A 19,604-nucleotide genomic window follows, 5' to 3' on the forward strand; every position below is an offset into this window, starting at 1 on the left:
CAGGTCATGATCTCATGGTTCATGAGTTCGAGCCCATTGGGATCCTCACTGACAGCGCAGAGCCTGCTTGGGATTCTGTCTCTCCCCCTCTCTTTGCCCCTCTCCTGTTTGTGCTCTCTCTCAAAATAAATAAAGTGAAACAAAAAGAACTAGGTCTAACATCAAAGCTTAAACTCTTTTTTACCCACTATGCATTACTGTGTCACTAATCTAAGTAACGCTGATTCCCTCATTGTCCCCTCTGAGCCTGATTCTGCCCGTTGTAACAATGAGACTGGGTTAGATCACCATTAAGGTTCTCCCTAATACTCAGTAATCCCGCTGTGGCAGTGTCTAGCTTTAAATCATTAGGCTACACCAAGAGCCAGGTCACCAGCTTGTCCTGTGGTCTGAAAGAGCCTAATGGTTCTCCTGTAACAGCATCCAGGGATGCAGTTTGTAACCTCTGGAAAGAGGTGTGTGCTCGGCCATATTGCCTGCTGCTGTGTCAACACTGCTGGGTGTCAGTCTCCATCCACTGGGGGGAAATCACTCTCAAAAGGAAACATCTTCTTCTGCCAAGGCTTTGGGTGGGGCTAAGAAAACTGTTCATGACAACACTGAATCAGCACATTCATCAGCGTCAAGCTCATAGTCAAAGGGAACTGGAAGAGGGCCCTGGTTATGAAAGCTCCAGCTGAGGCCTCTTCAGCCTCAAAGGGAATGGAACCAGAATGGGCAAAGTCATAATGGAGATAAGCAGGGGAATAAAAGGCAGCATGATCAAATTAGGGGTTTCCTCCTAAAGTATTAGAGTTCAGAGTAGAGCTCCCTCAGAAGTACTTAATTTATGGACTTCATCCCCCCTACCGAGCATGAGAGGTAATAAAGCTTCAAAATGGGTTTTCAAAAGTTGCAAAATGACTTTTGTGAAAACAGGCTCTTTGTAGGAACATGTCTAAACCGCTGAGGCTATTTTGGCAAGGACAACTGGGTTCTCCCAAAATGTGTATGTTGGGGTTTGTCAGATTTCTGGGGCTGGAGTGATCATGGATCTGACCCAGTGTGATATTTACATGCATAAACAATCAACATCCTTTTTGGTAATCGTGTTATTTTGTTGCCTGAATCCCTGGAGTTAAAATAAGAATCCTGGGCTGGCCTCTGGAAGCACTGTGACTTTATTAGCCTCAGAAAATAACGTGGCTTCTTCTCCCCTCCAGGGGCAAACATACCGAGCATTCTTCTATTTCTGTGTAAGACAGGAAATAACGGTACAGTCGTAGCTGTGAGGACTGCAGTCAAGTAGGATCCAGTGACCATAAGCCCCCATTTACCAAGATCACACTGATTTTTCACACAACATATATTTATTCAGAAAAACATTTGCAATAAATTATAATAAAAAAGATGACACAAAATACAGAATCCCACTAGCAGCTTTGCTTAGTGACCAAGACATTTTCGAGAAATATAACAATTACAGAATAAGAATCAGAAAACAGTGAAAGGGAAACCAATGCAATGTCACCATATAGGTTCGAGCCATTTCTTCCCTAAAACAACAGATGTGGAGTCCTTCTCTACCAGTTGAATCTGAACTCCTTACTTCAGGAGCTATGAAATAAATAGCACATTAGAGTTACTTAGGAATCAGAGGTTGTGCTGGAGTAGGCACAGTAGGGAGGCAGATTTCTTCCGTCTACTCTATTTCTGTCTCCCCTACCTAGAGATTGTCTCAAACACTTAATGCAGTGTACATCCCTGGGCCAGAGCTGGAAAAACGTAGAGGCACTAAACAAATTTAGTGCATCTGCCTGCCTTATGAGGAAAGAGTTAGGATGCTGCCTACACCCCCCACCAACCACATCCTTGATCACCCAAAGGTCCCAGGTTGGCAATATACTAGACAATGTGTCCAGGACAGGCATCTCCGTGTCTTTGTGTAACGACCTTGCCCCAGATTCTATAATCTGCCTCTATGATAACCTTCTGGCCTAGTGGAGATGGCAAAAGCATTCTGCCTATAATCTTCTATTAACTAAGTTCAATACCTAGCCTCCGACCTATCAGATCTGCAGCTGTTTGGCACAGAGAACTGAACTCCTAGTTCCATAACTCCCTATCAAGAAAGGATTTAACCAGTATATCACAGGACACATACCTTTTCTTCCCCACAGAACTCAACTTACAAGAGATGGGGGGAACTGAAGAACCATTCAGCAGTGGTGTTTCCCCTGGCTCTCTCCTTCAATGTGCTAGAAGAGTCAGGAGTCAATGCCCAAGACCAGACACAAAGCCTATACATTAGGCTCCTTGGATTTAATGTTAACAGCCAAGAATGAGTTAACTCAGGGTGGTTTTAATCAAAGAAAACCAGGAAGAAGCCAACTGCATCAGGTAGTTTTGCAGTTAGTGGCTGATGGCTGGTTTGCCAACCAACACAGAATAATTAAACAACAACAACAACAACAACAATGCTCCCCACAGAGCTTGAGTGAATGAAATGCTCAGAGGGTTGTCTTGGGTGGGAGAGAAAGGGGCTTCATTGGTCCCACTGCATAGTCTCTTTTACATAACACTGGATAAGGTGACTAGAAACCATGGGGAGCTGGTCATAGAGCCCAGAACCAGCCTTGACGGGAGAGGGGGCAACATCTACCCCCTGGTATTTCAGAAGACCAGAGAGGGGGTTCTAAGGGTTATCCACAACAGCCTTGCTGAAGGAAGGAGCAGTATCGCTGGAGAGGCCCACCTGAGATGCAGACTGCCTTTTTGACTGTGATGCAAGCATTGCTCTGGAGATGGATGTGTAAGTGGGGAACAGGTCCCACAGACAACCAGGATGAGTGCTCATGTACAATTTGAATAAAAACAGAAAAGGGATGGTAGAAAGCAGGACCTGTCAAACATGAATATTCTCACTCTTGAAACGCTCAAAGTGCTTCCACTCTGATTGTGATTCTCTCACATCAATGGGATGGCATCTCTGACAGTCCCTAAAGTTCTGCTACTCAATGTGGTTGGAGACAAGAGAATACGGTTCCACCTAGTGTTGATCCATGACAAGGACAATGTTACAGAGACATACAGATGCCACTGTAGTAGAAATGCACAAATGCATGTCACAACCACATGTAGACAGTTAACTCACTGTTGGGGACACCCGAGAAGTCACTAGCTTTACCCAGACTTCCTTTGACGTAATAGTACTAGTGTAGTGGAGTGCAAAGAGGTGATATGGGAGGGGGCCGGGCAAAAGTGCTTTAGACGAAGGACTACAGACTAGTCTGAGCTAGAGCACGTAGTACTTGCAGACCTAGAATGGGAACATCTCAGAATCTAGGCCTAGGGTGCTAAGGACAATCATGATAGCTGGCAGGAGGCAACAAACACATCCCAGATAAAGGAGTGTAGATATAGATCTCCTGCCTTATAAAGAGAGAACACAAAAACACCAAAATATGGTACCTTTGGCTTGGCAATGTGAGTCTAAAAGTATTTTGCTGTGCAGGATATGGTAAGGGAGGGATTAGGAAACTCTTTTCCTTTTGCACTAGAAACAACTTTTTCATGCCAACAGCCTCAAAATTCTGCAACTGCCCCTTCCTGTGGCATGACTTTTCAAACCATTCTGAAATACTTAGTGCCCGAGACCTTCCGCCTCTAGAACCTTGGAGAGTAGTAAGAGGTAAAGGCTTATTAGTCTTCATCGCTCTCAAGAAACCCCAGAAGGAACTGGATAGCACGTTGACGGTCACTTGGAGTCTGTCTTGCCATGAGGTTGGGTGGAGGCCTTAGGAGAAGACTAGTGAAGAGAGTAGCTAGAGGGTGAGAGAAAGGAAAGGTAAAACCCTTTGTCAGACACAACCTAAGCAAAGCCTCAGAGACAGGAAGTGGGGGGCCAGGGGACAAGGGCAATTGGAGGGAAGTAACTGCCATGTGCCTGGACGTGAAGGAAGGAACACACTGTGTACACCATACACAGACTGTCCCGACCAGCCTACCCCCACTCACGTTGCCATTCTTATGAAGCACTCTTACCGATCATGTTTTCGCTGACATTGTTGTATTTAGAGAATTTTAAGAGTTCTCGAAGGAATGCCATCAAGTAATGGAAAACATTTCTATGGCATCTTGGAAGCTGGGAAATCACCTGTTTTTTTAAAAAAAAAGGGGGGGAAGGGTGGGCAGTGAGAACAGGTGAAGGAAGGGAGTAAGAAGAGCTTACAGCTGCCACAGAAGTAGTTTATAATCCAACCTATACAGAACCCCATTCATCTGTCACAACTTTCCTTTATTCACTCATGACTAACAGAGTACCTGCAAATAATAACTTCCAAGTCAGAAAGGTCATCCTGTTTGGCCTGTGTATACACTCAATGACCAGGCTACGTGGTCATCACACAGTCACACGCACACCCCACCTCGCAAGAAGGTTGGTATTAATCTGGTCTTCTCCCATCTCCTCAGACACGCATCCATGGCATCTGCCAAGCTGAATGGTTTTCTCTGTAATGCCATTTAGCATGGATGGGAGCTCCTCCCAATACTCACTAGCCTGATTGAGAAGTATTCTCAGCTACTGTGCATCAAAATTATTTCAAGATTAAAAACAAACACCAAGGGGGTGCCTGGCTGGCTCAGTTGGCAGAGTGTGTGACTCTTGATCTCAGGATTGTGGGTTTGAGCCCCACGTTGTGTGTAGCCCCACACTGTCTGCAGAGACGACTTAAAAATAAAATCTTAAAAAAAACACCAAGAAGACAAAAAGAAGAAAGGCTCACAAGTATCACCGACCATTCCTGGTAATGTCAGCCAGAATTCAGCTTCATAAACAATCTTCTGCCAACGTAGAGGTATCCACCCTACTCAGTAGGCCAACTAGAAAAGTGTGGCAACTATAATAGGAAATAATACAACCTAAAATTTAAGAGTCCTAACTCTCGGGGCACCTGGGTGGCACAGTTGGTTAAGTGTCCGACTTAAGCTCAGGTCATGATCTCACAGTTCATGAGTTCAAGCCCTGTGTCGGGCTCTGTGCTGACAGCTCAGAGCCCAGAGCCTGCTTCGATTCTGTGTCTCCCTCTCTCTCTGCCCCTCCCCCGCTCATAAATAAATAAGTCCCAACTCTCGAAGCTGGTGTTCTGCCATGAATAACAGATCCAGACCTATCTTACCACATAGCTAGCTACACGCCTGGCTTTGCTAGATTGATTTCTCTATGGGGGAACCTACCCCAGGCACATCCTCAGAGCAGTAAAACTCACCTGTCGACAGTTCTGGGGATCCTGAGCAGAGTCAAGGCATCGCTGATACAGCTCATAACAGATGACGGGTTCTGGCAGGGCCTCCAGGAAAATGAGCAGTGCTTCAGCCACAGAGTGATTACTGCCAGCTGTACCAACTTAAGTCAAGGGAAAGAGGCTCTAGGAAAAAGGCCACACAGAGACCTGATTTGCTTCCTTCCTCCAACCCCCTCAGGGACAGTTTCCTTCCTGTTATTCAGGGCACATTGATCCTAACTGGGGTTTGATATTTTATTGGTCCAGGTATGCTGCAGCTGAGTTGTTACAGAATTGATCAAAGACTCTTGGGAGGTTTGGCTCAACTTGAGAGTCAGGGGAATGTGGCATGCAGAATGATGTTCACACTTGATCAGTCCTTGAAACTAGTCCCCAGTGTTTCCCATTCTCTTTTATGTCCTAGTGACAACATACATGGTGGCAGGAGTGATCAAAAGCCTGAAGCAGAACAGTACCAGTGCTGTGGGTCTTATGCTCCATGTTTATTAAAAGTTGTTGTTACCTACCCCTTTATTCCTTTCAGTAAGAGTCTGATACAGAGAGAAGTCAAAAGTTCCTGAAAGGAATTGAAAAACAACTGCAGACTTGATGATTACCTTATAATAGATGACAGTCAGAGAGAAAGTACAGATGGAAACACAAAAATCAAATGTAGGAGGGAAGAAAAGTTTGGTCAAGAATTCATCCAGCTTCCTAAGCCTTTGTCAAAAAGGATACGGATTGTCTCGGGAATGCTAGTATCCAGACAATCAATGATCTGCTGTAACTCCTCCTGCATTCCAGGGGTTTGGAACAGATCCTCCTACCAAAGACATGACAATAAATGGAACAAGGCAAGATAATCAGCCCTAAGGATCTGAAGTCCATCCAGGGATCAAGAGAGTGACAATGCAAATGGAAGTGTAATGTGCATACTCGTGATTAGGAATGGAGGTGTGACAATGGCATCTTTTCCCTTTATCATCTGTATAATCCGTGTGAAATTTTACTTCAAACCAGAAAATGATCTCCACAGGTTTTAGCTTATACCTGATATGGCAGAGGACTAGATGGCTACAGTGGGAGACCAGATGTTTCCACTTCTAGCTTCCTGACAAGTAGAAGGCAGAGTCCAAACAGCTGAACCACAGTTAAATACTGAACTTAGGGAATGCTAGGGCAGCAGTAAATGGCATGCCCATACCAAACCTTGCTTTTGAGTTCTATTACACTTCAGTAGGTAAAAAAATGTTTTCCTTCAATTTAGTCCCAAGAAATTTCTCTTTTTGGGTGGTTGGCTTGGGGGTAGCTAATATTTTAGATAGGATTAAAAAATGAAAATCAAATTCAAGAAATGGGCTTGAAGTATTAGAAGTATAGAAATGGGCTTTGGACTTTAAAATCTGCAATGCCTATGTGAGACGGGAAACATGCATTATAGACCGAGGTACACAGTGGTCCAGGGGAAATTGTGTGTAGCCAGGAGACAGGCATGCTCAGTTTGGGCCTGGCTCCACCATTACACTTACACTGTGGTCTTAACTAAATCACTTAGTTTGTATGCTTCCATTGTCATATCTGTAAATACGGATACTTCCATCTGCCCAGACGATCTGACAGTGCTATTCTGTGAAGGTAGCTTGCAAAAGTTACAAGCACAATACCAACAGGAGGTATCACACACCTTCCAAAGTTGTAGGGTAGGCCCATAGTCACTTACCTGGTGGCAGGCATATTTGAACAAGTGATCTACCAGAAGCCAGATCTCCTTGGGGACCTGAAGGGGTCTCTCACTGGCACCTTCATCCAAGGGAACCATCTGCAGAAGGGATTTCTCCTAATAGATGAAAAAGGAAGAGAATCAAAGCGGTCACAATAAAAACATGTATGTAACTTGATGTCCTCCAGATTCTGCTTATGTAAGTACAATTTCATCTTCATCTCTTAAGATTTTTCATTTTTTCTCACTGGGGTCACTCCTGGTCAGAAGGCACTTGATACTGATTCCCACAGTTAAAGAATCTCGTTTTCTAGATGCTTAACAGGTAAGCATTCCATTTGGATTCATTATGTTTATCACTGGATGCCCTGTGTGTGGTAAATCCTCTCAAGGGTGACACGGAGAGCCAGCGCTATAGCAGTACAGTCACGGCAGAGTGCACATACCAACTGAGACTTGTGGGCCATTAAATTACAATGGTCAACACAGTACTTTGGAAGAGCAGCATCTACTTAGGTTTTTGGTGACTTTTAACTTCTGATTCTTTCAGGTCTTACCACAAAATTACAGTTTTCTTTTCTTTTTTTTTTTTTAAATTTTTTTTTTCAACGTTTATTTATTTTTGGGACAGAGAGAGACAGAGCATGAACGGGGGAGGGACAGAGAGAGAGGGAGACACAGAATCGGAAACAGGCTCCAGGCTCTGAGCCATCAGCCCAGAGCCCGACGCAGGGCTCGAACTCACGGACCGCGAGATCGTGACCTGGCTGAAGTCGGACGCTTAACCGACTGCGCCACCCAGGCGCCCCAAAATTACAGTTTTCATTGCTGATTTAAATGAGGCTCTCTGGTCCACAGAAATTAAAGACAATTCTCCACATTACACCTACATTCATGAATATTTCAGCCTCAATAGGAGGTCTAATCTTAAGGCACTAAACTCATAGCCCTTAAGATCCAAAAATAGTAAACCGAATACAGCATACCAAGAGCCAAAAATACTGTGAAAAGTTCCAGGTTTGAGTCCAGAAGTTATTCTTTATATTAATAACTCAGCAGATTTCTCAAGGCTGTGACCCCTTTCACTTTTCTACTTTCTGTTAGATTCTCCTGAAAGAATCTAAGAGAAAAACCCAAAAGTGACAACTAAACCTGAACTCGGAAATGGCTGGGGACATAAACTCAGTTATCTTGTATTTATATAGTCAAATATAAATTATATCAAAAAGGTGTTTGAAATAGATTAAGTCCTTGAGGGCAGCCTTCAGAAAAATTCTAGTGGAGAAAACAGTAACCAATTCTTTGCATCTTCCCCCATTCTCCAGCTTGAGGTTATAAATTGTGTACTTTCAACTTTAGGAAATTCTGTAAATTCTAGCCCAACCCCAGCCATGTTGCCTTATGGGAAAGAAAAGTGTTTTACGGCTTCCAAAGACTGTGTACACTAGAGCAGAGATGAGGGCTCTGCTTAATACTATGTTCTTCAACCAGCACTGCTGACGTTTTAAAGCTGTTTTACCTTTCTAAGAGAATGAGGAAGAGAAAAGAGCATGACAGTTGGTTACCATTTAAAATCTATTTTCTTCACATCCATTTTGCCTTCTTTCTTTCTTTCTTTCTTTCTTTCTTTCTTTCTTTCTTTCTTTCTTTCTTTCTTTCTTTCTTTCCTCTCTCTCTCTTTCCTTCCTTCCTTCCTTCCTTCCCTCCCTCCCTCCCTGGGAGTCTATCACTTGATATTCATGCTCCCTGTGGCTGCCAGAACTTTATCAGGGGCTCATCCACTAACTTCTTTCTAGTTGCAAGTATTAAATCCAGGTATCCACATGGTATCTGAATCAAAACACTGTCCATAATGCACTCTGCTCATTTTCTGAACCAAATGCAACACATGTACAGATTTAGCAGATGCCTCCAAACTTACCATATATAAATTATTCAGCACTGATTCATGTACTTTTTAAAAAATCTGACATCCAACTGGTGCTTTTCCTGTACTAAGGCATTAAGGCAACACAAGGCACTGCCCGCGATGAAAAGACAACATGGCCTGCTATTAACAAGGAAAGGCCGGGAAGCAGAACTGTCTCAACCCTTAGTGGTTTAAAAAGGTTAATAAAGGGGCGCCTGGGTGGCACAGTCGGTTAAGCGTCCGACTTCAGCCAGGTCACGATCTCGCGGTCCAGGAGTTCGAGCCCCACGTCAGGCTCTGGGCTGATGGCTCAGAGCCTGGAGCCTGTTTCCGATTCTGTGTCTCCCTCTCTCTCTGCCCCTTGCCCGTTCATGCTCTGTCTCTCTCTGTCCCAAAAATAAATAAACGTTGAAAAACAAACAAACAAAAAAATTTAAAAAGGTTAATAAAATGTCAGTAGGTTATATACATCATCCACTATCCATTTTCAAATTCATGCGTGATAACATGAAATGTCAGACATGTGTCTCTGAAGTCTAGAGAAAGATCATGCACAAGAAATAGTACTTTCTCAAAAGTCCACAAATTATCCTGATAACTTTAATTTTCAAAGGGAAATAAAGCACACTTTGAAACCTTAGCACTAATAACTAATGCAGAAAAACAGTACACCATTTCCACCATCAAAATGCATTAAACTCCATCAAATGGGGAGATGGTGTTAGATGCTGTGTGACACCGCTTTAAGAATGGTTTTCAAGCCCACATTTCTCTATGTGATAGCCCTGTGTGGAGCCAGACAACCTCCAGCTTGAAGACAGAAGTGGCAAAGCACTACAGGAGCCCTTTACTAGGTTCCTTGACTGAGTATTCAGGAGATGTGGGTTCTAGTGCCCTCTGCCCCACACCCCTGATACCAGGAGTAGTATGACTTTAGTGAGTTTTTCAACCTTGGGCCTTGGTTGTCTTATCTATTAGAATGGGGAAAATTACCCTGTCTGAAGGCAGAGAGCTACACCAGATGATCCCTCATGGTCTTGTTCAGCTCTATAATTCTATTCTACACTCTTTCTTAACCATATAACTGCATTCTTTTGGTAATTAATGACTACTGTCACCAACCCCAAATCACTCTTAATACAACACAAATCCACTTCTGCTTTTATTATCATTGGAAATGGAGGACAGCTGAATGGTACCCTGCTCCACCTCATGAGCTTTCACATATATCAAGACAGCTCTTTAGTTACTTCTCATTTTAAAAATACAAATTTGGAAACTTGACTCCTATTGCTTTTATGTACTGGGTCTCAACGACCACCAGTGCAGTAAATATCTTTTCTATACTTCAGACACACTTAAAAACAGCTGGCAGGACTTTGGTGGATTCTCATGGAATCAGAGGTCTCTGATATGGGAAAGATTAGGGACAAATTCCAGGGACCACAGTTAAGTGTTAATTAAGCACAGGAAGCACATAACCACCAATGGATTGTATTACCTTTTCTAGGAAGCTGTCTTCTTCCTGAGAGCAGAGCAGGAAAAGATAGTCATTGACAGACAGAAATCAGAATTAATTTACAGAATTAGAAACAGATCAGTATTATTAGAACTCACTATCTTGCTAGATGTATATACTTTAAATAGCTTTAAATTTTTCAAATAAATCATTATTGTTGAAAATGGAGTTATGTTCTCTCTACATGCAAAGTTCTCTATTGTACATATTAAACGTTCATGTGGTTTATTGAGATTATCACTCAAGAAACATACATGTGCAGTTCTAGACTTTTGTGTCCTTTGGCAGCTTCCAGCTGACCTGGCCAAATGCCCAGTGATGGCTCCTTTCCACATGCTGCCTGGAGGCAGGCCCTGCTGCTATACTATGCGGCTTCCTAAGTCATCCTAATGCCACTCGATGCACGAATTTGGTTGTGAGTCTGACAGTGGCCATTCAGAAGGAGACAATTGGCTTCTCCCCTCTCCCTGCCATTCCTTTCACCCTAAGCAGTATCCCACACTCTTTTCCCTCGCCATGTACCTACTCCCCTCCTCAAAGGCCCCTAAACTCCCCAAATATGGAGGTCCCTCTGAAATGTAAATTTATTTCATTTCAGACCTTTGTGGACCAGAAGACCCATAATTATCCCTATTGTGATTTCTTGTATGATATAAGAGAAAAAAGAGAAGGGAGAGGGAAGAAGGTTAATTGGCTCTGTCTTCTGTGCTCTTATTATAATCCAATAACAAGAGCAACAATAACTACTGCCACCACTTAGGGAGCACCTGCCATGTACTGGAAACTGTAAAGTACTTGTATACAATGTCATTTAGTCTGCACAAGTGTGCACAGTAGATATTATTCCCATTTTACAGATGGGGAAACTGAGGCTCTACCAGGTTAAATTATTTGCCCAAGGTCATACTATTAGGTATTAAGTGGCAGGTACAGGATTAGAACTCAGGTCTGACTGACTCTATAGTCATTACCACTATTGTCCCCTAGACAACTCAAAAAATACAATCTAGCTGCTTCCTGGGCAGAGAGGCAAGGCAGGGCAAGGCTGTGAAAAAGACAGTGAGAAACAAAGCACCATGGTTAGTGGAGACAGTACAGAAACTAGTGGTAGACAGTCCTGGGTAAAATCTTTGTTCTGCCTCCTATTAATTTTGTACAGACCTTAGGCAAGTTACTAAACTTTATAAAGCCTCAGTTTCTTCATCTCCAAAACAGGGATAATGATATTTACTTTGTAGGACAAGGAAACAGCCTAAAATCCAGGCATGTTGGGACACTGGTGGTGCAGTATGCCAGCACCTCCCCACCAACTCCCAGCTGGAATCCTGCCAACGCTGCCACAGGCCACCAAGAACCTGAGTATAAATCACACGTCTCATGTCTGATAGTAAAAGGGGGAGTCCCGATCTTACTACGAGAGATGTGCAGGAGGCTGGAGGCAGGGGAGTGTGTGCTCCCTGATGTTCCAAATAGAATGGTAAATACATTTCCCCCAAATGACTTTTATATATATGGTGGATAGGTTTTTTTTTAGTATTATTAGATACATTATGGATTAAACAGGCTCTTATAGGTTTACCTAGACTTTTAAATACCACATATAAATCGAGCTAAAAATAATCAGAGTAATATCGTCTTATGAAGTATGCAGTATTAATAGTATTGTAATTACTTTATTTTTTTAATTTAAAAGTTAAATTCTGAATGCCAAACATCTAATTTAACACAATTTTGGAGCACAACCTTTCTTTAAATTTAGGACTACTTATTAAGAAATAGTAGAACTAGCCTAACAGACTTCTCTATTTTTCCACCCATGAACACATGCCACATGATACGATGAGTAAAACTAGGCAGAGTTTTTATACACTAACCTGTCAAACCAGGTCCTCAAAGCAGTTTTCTTTGAGCAGTGCAAGGCATGCCTTTGGGGGGTGTAGTGAGGGGTGGATGAGAAAGGAGGCTACACAGAAGGGAATGATATGGTCCCTGATTTGGGTATGCAATTGATTTGGGGTAAGAAATCCCAGAATTTATAGCCTGATATTGTTATAATTCACAGATAGGAGTTCTCAATAAACGGTTAATATGAAAAACAAGCAAAGGGGTTCAAAAGAAGGAGATGGCTTTAGGCTGGGGCTGTCAGGGGACTTTTCACAATGAGATGGAACCTAACTAGCCCTTAAAAGATTCATAGGATTTTAAAGAGTAGAGATGGGGTCAGGACACTACAAGTGGAAGGGGCAAAAATAAGCAAAGATTCAGAGAAGGTAAATCCCAAGGTGGGTGTAGGGAAAAGTTGGTCATCTGTTCTGCAGACAGCATGGGAGTATGTTGAGAAAAATAGTGGGAAATAAGTATGAAAAGGAATGTTAAAGTCAGACTTTTGGTGAACTTGAATGACAGGTAAAGCAATTTGGATTGTATTTAGTAGGCATGGGCAGGCCACGGACTACCTTTAAGCAAGGAAGTGATAGGCCCCAAAGCTGTATTATAGAAAGATCAGTCTGACAGCCCTGAAGAGGAAAAATGAATGAGCAGCGATAGAGGCAAAAGGGATTATTAAGAGGTTATCAAGGTAGATCAAAAAGGAGCGAGTAAACACTTTAACTAATTATGGGAAAACTATATATTTTTAAATAAATAGATAAAAGAGAAAATTCTGAAAGAAGAATCAAAAGGACTTTGATTAGATATTGGTGGGGCAGCACATTTATACTGAGAGTTTACCTCTCTGGCTACAGGCATATAGTAGATGTAAATAACTTATTTCAACACTAGGCTCAATTCTGCAAACAGAAACACTACTTAGCCTCCACTGATAAACAGCATACTCCTAAGGTAGTTCTAAGGTTGCTTATAATCACTTAGTTCAACTGACCTGTCCTCTCTCTACAAAAGGCTATGCATTGATTACATTTAAAATGTTTTAATGTTTATTCATTTTTGATTGAGAGAAAGAGAGAATGAGAATGAGTGGGGGAGGGGCAGAGAGGGAGAGAGAGACACAAAATCCGAAGCAGGCTCCAGGCTCTGAGCTATCAGCACAGAGACCGACGTGGGGCTCAAACTCATGAGCAGTAAGATCACGACCTGAGCTGAAGTCAGACAGCCACCTAGGTGCCCCTGCATTGATTACATTTAAAAAGGAAACCTAATTCAGATTCCCTAGTGGGGCAACATTGGCATGCTACAAATGTACTGCAAATCATTCTTCACTCCAACACTCATCCCTAGAGGAATTTTGCCAGTAGTAAATGTAGCTAAGATAATGTTAAAGAGTCATTTAGAGGCAGATTCAAATTTAAAAATAAATAGCAAATGGGTGCCTGGGTGGCTCAGTCCATTAAGTGCCCGACTCTTGATTTCAGTTCAGGTCATCATCTCATGGTTCATGAGTTCAAGCCCTACGTCGTGCTCTGCACTGACAGCACAGACCTTACTTGGGATTCTCGCTCTCCCTCTCTCTGCCCCTCCCTTGCTTATGCGTTCTCTCAAAAATAAACTTTAACAATAAAAAATAAAAGAAAATAAAAAGCAGAAAACTGAATGTATATCGAAGTTCTAGAAAGGATTAATTAAAATGAAATATAAAAAGGAGAAACACAAACCATACACCTAACAGGATAAGAAATGAGTGGTTGATCAGTAAGACGAAGTAAACACCTAATGAAAAGATCACTGGGGACGAACTAATCACCAAACCATTATTCTTATTATTTCAACTTTGATATTGTTCTAATAAACATGTCCCCAAGAAAATATAGTCTGTCCATTCATCCTTCAACATTTTTTGTCTCCGTATCTATGAGAAAACCTTTAACCATATCTGGCAAGTTCAAACCTGGTCTGTCCATTAGCCCACTCTATAAGCAAGACCAAGCTGTTCCTCCAAATATGTCAATTTACAACCTCATACTACCCATAAAAGTCTTGTGATAGTTGTAGATGCCCTCTGCTCCAGCATAAACTCATCTGTTGACTTCAAGACTTTCTATTCCCTGCTCCCAACCTACCGAACCAGCCTCACATACTCTTTTCTTTAATCTTCACTCTTCCCAGGGATATCTCTTTTTTTAAGTTTATTTATCTATTTTGAGAGAGAAAGAGAGAGAGAGAGAGAGAGAGAGAGAGAGAGAGCGAGCATACACATGCACAAATGCGGGAAGGGCAGAGAGAGAGAGAATCCCAAGCAGGCTCTGTACTGTCAGCACAGAGCCTAACTCAGGGCTTGACCTCACCAACTGTGAGATCATGACCTAAGCTGAAATCAAGAGTTGGATGATTACCTGATTGAGCCACCCAGGTGCCCCTTCCCAGGGAAATCTTATAATTTTTCATATGTGGTCTTTTTGCTTTCACCTTTTTTTTAAAGTAGGCTCAATGCTCTGCATGGAGCCCAACATGGGGCTTGAACCCATGACCCTGAGATCAAGACCTGAGCTGAGATCATGAGTTGGATGCTTAACTGACTGAGCCACCTAGGTGCCTCTGCTTTTACCTTCTAGCATTTATCCATGATGTCCCTTACATCTGGGAGACATGCTCACCCAATAATGTTAATACATATTTCTTGAATACTTGGACTTAACTCAAAATACTTGTATCATGAACCCCAAATCACTTTTCTAGTCAATTTTATTCTTACGTGCTGAACTTGTTTCTAGTTATGTTAATGTTACATGAATCAAATATGCATTAAAGCCAAAATAAGCTGGTTCTGAGATTGATTTTTATAGAAATTAGCTGGTTAATCAATAAGCTTTTATAACATATAAGGCTTGAGCAAACAGCACAGGAAAGGAATCTATTGTTAATACAAATTACAAGCTCCACAAGTCTCATTACAAATGCCTTTCCAAAATATTGACTTACCAAATACACTGGACATTAACCAGTAAAAGTAGCTAATGTTTAGAGTATCTCTAACCAAATTCCCTATTAACCTTGATTTATAATTTAGCCATATTGTATATATAAGTAAACTTTCATCACCACTAAATTTCAGGAACCTACATAAACTCCATAATACTTTGTATTCAATGTGTAATGAATAAATATTGATGATTATATGCTAGTTAATAAACTAGAAAATTTTATCTTTATTCTGGAAAAGAATAAAGATAATTACAAACAAATTTTCCTCTGTCTGTCACTTGTGCTAATTCCAACTATTCTAGTAGTGGCAAATTCACTATCATTCAGAAGGGCAAGAAGAATGAAAAGGGTTTATGCCAGTATTTCATTCCACATTTGGTGGGAAGAGGGTATGGCACAAGAATCTTTCTGAAACAGTACAAGGAAACTCAACATAGGCACTGAACTCATTTCTGGTTTCACCAAAATTTTAGAGTAAATAATACAATAGAAGATAATGGGTATCATTATTAATAGCATCATCTGATAGGATGTAAAATATCATGTTTGTCTTGGAACAAATATAAACAAATACAATAAAGCATTGCAGAAGGTCAAAATCAAATCAAAATACAGTGGAAAGATATTACAAATGGGGTACAGATAATTTTAGACTTCAGTTCAGGTCATGATCTCATGTTTCGTGTGTTCAAGCCCCGCATCGGGTTTTGCGCTGACAGCTCAGAGCCTGGAGACTACATTGGATTCTGTGTCTCCCTTGCTCTCTGCCCCTCCCCTGCTCATGCTCGCTCTCTCTCAAAAATAAATAAACATTTTTAAAAATTTTTCAAAAAAGAGAGGCAGAGTAAGGTGTTCACCAGTGAAGTGACATATCACTACTTAATTTCAGATGTTACAGCAAAAAAAAAAAAAAAAAAAAAAACAAGAACAAAAAAACAAAAAACAAAAAAAAAAGCCTATTTTATGTAAGGCATGTGGGGGTTCATTGTACTGTCCTTCCCATTTTTCTGTACATCTGCCACTTTCATAATTAAACGTTGGGAAAAAGAAAGCTGGGAAATGATATTTAGGATGGAAGGAAGGGGGCAGGGAAAAAAATGGGAAACTTCATTTAGAATATATCCTAAACAGTAAAATACGAAATTGGAAAGACAGAATATGGTGGTAAAAGGAAAAAAACAATATCATAAAAAAATAAGAGAATGTAAGGATGTAAATTTCTGAAGAAAATGGTTCTCTCTCAAACAGAGGTAATACACCCAGTTATGAGGGCTCTAGGGAAACAAGTATAATTCCAAGAAAGAATGCTGGGACTGGACTCAAGTGTTTTAATCTGCCATCTGAGTCATAGCTAAAACAATTCCATGGCAACAGAACAGATCACACAGGCCAGCAGTCTGCCCGCTGGTCTAGCCCTCCTTGCTAGATGATAACATCGCTGCTCTGGTGAGGCTAAAGAACATCAACATGAATACTAATAGTAGTGATAAAGTATGGCTGCCACATCACCTCATTTTTCTTGGTAAAAGACCAAAAGCATGCTTTTACAGCCCAAAGAGGTCTGCACACAAATCCGGCAATATTTTTATTTAGAAGAAAAGTTCTTAACAGGATGAACTTGTTACTACATCAATTTACATTATGGAAGGTAGTAAGCATTTCCTATATAAGAACACTGCTATTATAGTTTGGTGTCAGGGAAGGGAAATCCTACTGCTTCCCTTTCTTGAGTCCCATTAAACATGCAGCAAACTTCAGTGTACATTATAATTATGTGGGATGCTGATAAAATGCAGGTTCCTAAGCCCTGCACACCGAGACTGTCCTTCCATTGCCAGAGGTGAACGGAGGGAAGAATCTGTACTTGTTCAAGGACCCCCAGGGATTCTGAGGTTCATTTACAGGTCTGGGCTGCAACATGCAGCCAAGTTTGGGATTAGATATGATGATACAAGTAAGGAATTGCCAAACTGGGAATGAGAAAGTCTGGGGGACAGATTCGTTGCTAACTTATTCCACTTTGGGAAAGTTATTGTCTCATGCCTCAGTTTTCTCATGTGTTTAATGAGGATAATACTGCCCCCCCCCAACTTACTGGACCTCACACACATGCTAATTTATACAAAAGTAACTTAAATTATGAAGAGCATAACAAATAAGCATTAGATCTTTAAGAAGGGAGTCTTTAATCTAATTCAGTGAACACAGTATTATATATTCCTGACAAGAGCCAATTACAGATTACTCTCTCTTTTTTGAGACTTAATCTAATGAAAGTAGTGCTAGAGTAAAGTGACATTCTTGTTCTTATCACTTGACAATTCCCCCAACCCCAGCAAAAGAGAAAGCCTAGAGACAATGAGGACATCACTTAAGTATTGTGAAAATTATATCTAGAGGAGGTTCTGTGTCTTAGGATGTTTCTTACCAAGTCTATGAGTTTGGTTACAGGCACTTCTCGGATGGGTCTTTTCATTCGGCACAAAGCCTCTAAGGATGTACCAAAGCAACTTGGGAGGTAATTTCCACTAATGGTCAAGAAGTAATCTTTGCCTCGATCCAGGTGAAGGACTAGAATATCTTCAATCTTATCTTCCCCTGAGTTCAGAATGGTCACAGAGTCTTTGCTGACATACACATCAAGGGAAATGTCCACGGTCTCATCTGAAATATAAGAAATGACACATGGTAACAGAAACTTATGGTGGAAAAGTGAAAGGAGATGAAAACCAACAGAAGAAGCGTCCTCTAAAAAGTCATCAGGTGATGAAGGAGAGACTAGACACACAAAAGAGATCTCCCCAATATAATGACAGTAAAGGTAAGAGACATGTGGTTAGAAAACATGAAGTTAAACAGAGGGAGGGGGTGGGAGCCAGGGGGAGAGGATGCATTGCAAGCAGAGACAATGGTAAAGGGACAACTCACTTGGCTCCAAGTAGCCCTCAAAAGGTTCAGCCCGAAGCCATGGTTTGCAGTACTGGCTGTCATTAAGTTTAGGGATGAAAGAAAAATGGCAGGGAACCTGTCCATTGTTGCTGATCTGGAACTTCTCCTTTTGTAGTTGCCGAAACTTCACATTCTCAAACACAAACTGGGGAATAACAGACAGACACAAACATGCATCACTAGTAGGGGAAGTCAGTCAGTTGGATTATTCCATAGGGAATATGAATAAAGAATAAGGTAATTATTATTGACCAGGTGTACAACTATTGTCTGTACGCCTTCACTGACTGAGCTGGTTGTATGCCACGTCCTCTCATTTGTTATTCTACTCACACCAGCAGAAGAGGAATTAGGCAGCTCTTGCTACTTCTCTGGACTGCTCTGATTATTCCTGAGATCCTAAGAGGATAACCCAACCTTGGGTCAGGACATTCATCCCATGACCAAATCCTGGTTCCTGAGATATGAATTAACCAGCAGCTCTGAAATACTAAGAAAAGCTAACATCTGAGGGCTTACTTTGTGCTGGGCACAGTTTTAAGAGCTTCACATGTACTAACTCATGTAATCCTCACAACCACCCCTTTAACCAGAAAAGGAAAGTGTGGCTCTGAGAGAGTTAGACATGCGCCTCTGGTCATACATCTACTAAATGACAGTGCTGGAATCAGCACGGAGGCAGTTTGACTTCAACACACATGGTTTTCACCACTTTGTTGTGTTGCCTTCTCTAAGAAACATGCTTTCCCCTGCGCTGACCATGATGGGCAGTGCATGGGGAAGCCATGTATTTTTGCTCACCTCCCTCCTGCTGAGCTCCAAGGAAGGAAGGAAGTCATTTTCCATTCTGTCCATGATGCGTACAATATCTTCAAACACTTTCCGATACCTCCGTTCATCCACAACCTTCACCTGAAAGAAAGTAAACCCTCTTTTTCAGTCTTACATGCTCCTAGCTCATCTTCCTTTGAGATTACCTAACAATTTAAAAGGCGTTGTTACAGCAATCATTTAAAATAAAATGTGGTGCAAACAACATCTTCAAACACTTTCTGAAATATCACTCCATCCACAACTTTTACCTCAAAGAAAACAGATCCTTATTTTAGTCTTGTGTGCTCTCAGCTTGAATCTCTAAGAGTCTAACAATTTTTTAAACATCACTAAAACAAATATAAATTAAACTAAGCATTTCAGCACTACACACTTTATGGTAAAGGTAAGGTTAATTGGTTAACTTCCTGGAAAAGTTAAACCTCTGTGCTAAAAAGCTTGGCAGTAAAAAAAAATAATAATAAATAAACAAACAAACAAACAAACAAACAAATAAATAAAAAGCTTGGCAATAATATTTGGGAAGAATAT

The 19,604-nt window shown here is 41.3% G+C and overlaps 1 protein-coding gene across 4 annotated transcripts in view; it reads right to left on the bottom strand.

Moving 5' to 3' along the window:
- Positions 1-1,330: 1,330 nt before the first annotated feature.
- The window catches only part of OCRL (OCRL inositol polyphosphate-5-phosphatase), a 58,394-nt gene continuing 40,120 nt past the window's right edge, over positions 1,331-19,604 (bottom strand). For 3 of the 4 annotated variants that reach the window (XM_040468155.1, XM_040468153.1, XM_040468152.1), the window contains 9 exons: positions 19,041-19,151; positions 18,219-18,384; positions 17,719-17,954; positions 10,395-10,418; positions 6,985-7,101; positions 6,003-6,087; positions 5,250-5,377; positions 4,024-4,135; positions 1,331-3,803 (listed from right to left, as the gene is read on the bottom strand). In XM_040468155.1, coding sequence (XP_040324089.1) covers positions 3,682-3,803; positions 4,024-4,135; positions 5,250-5,377; positions 6,003-6,087; positions 6,985-7,101; positions 10,395-10,418; positions 17,719-17,954; positions 18,219-18,384; positions 19,041-19,151 — 1,101 coding nt within the window. In that variant the 3' untranslated portion in view covers positions 1,331-3,681. The remainder of the gene's footprint in view (positions 3,804-4,023; positions 4,136-5,249; positions 5,378-6,002; positions 6,088-6,984; positions 7,102-10,394; positions 10,419-17,718; positions 17,955-18,218; positions 18,385-19,040; positions 19,152-19,604) is intronic. The other variant, XM_040468154.1, reaches the window with a different exon arrangement.

Source organism: Herpailurus yagouaroundi, unplaced genomic scaffold (assembly GCF_014898765.1).
Source record: "Herpailurus yagouaroundi ecotype Mexico unplaced genomic scaffold, PumYag 67681, whole genome shotgun sequence".
Lineage (NCBI taxonomy): Eukaryota > Metazoa > Chordata > Mammalia > Carnivora > Felidae > Herpailurus > Herpailurus yagouaroundi.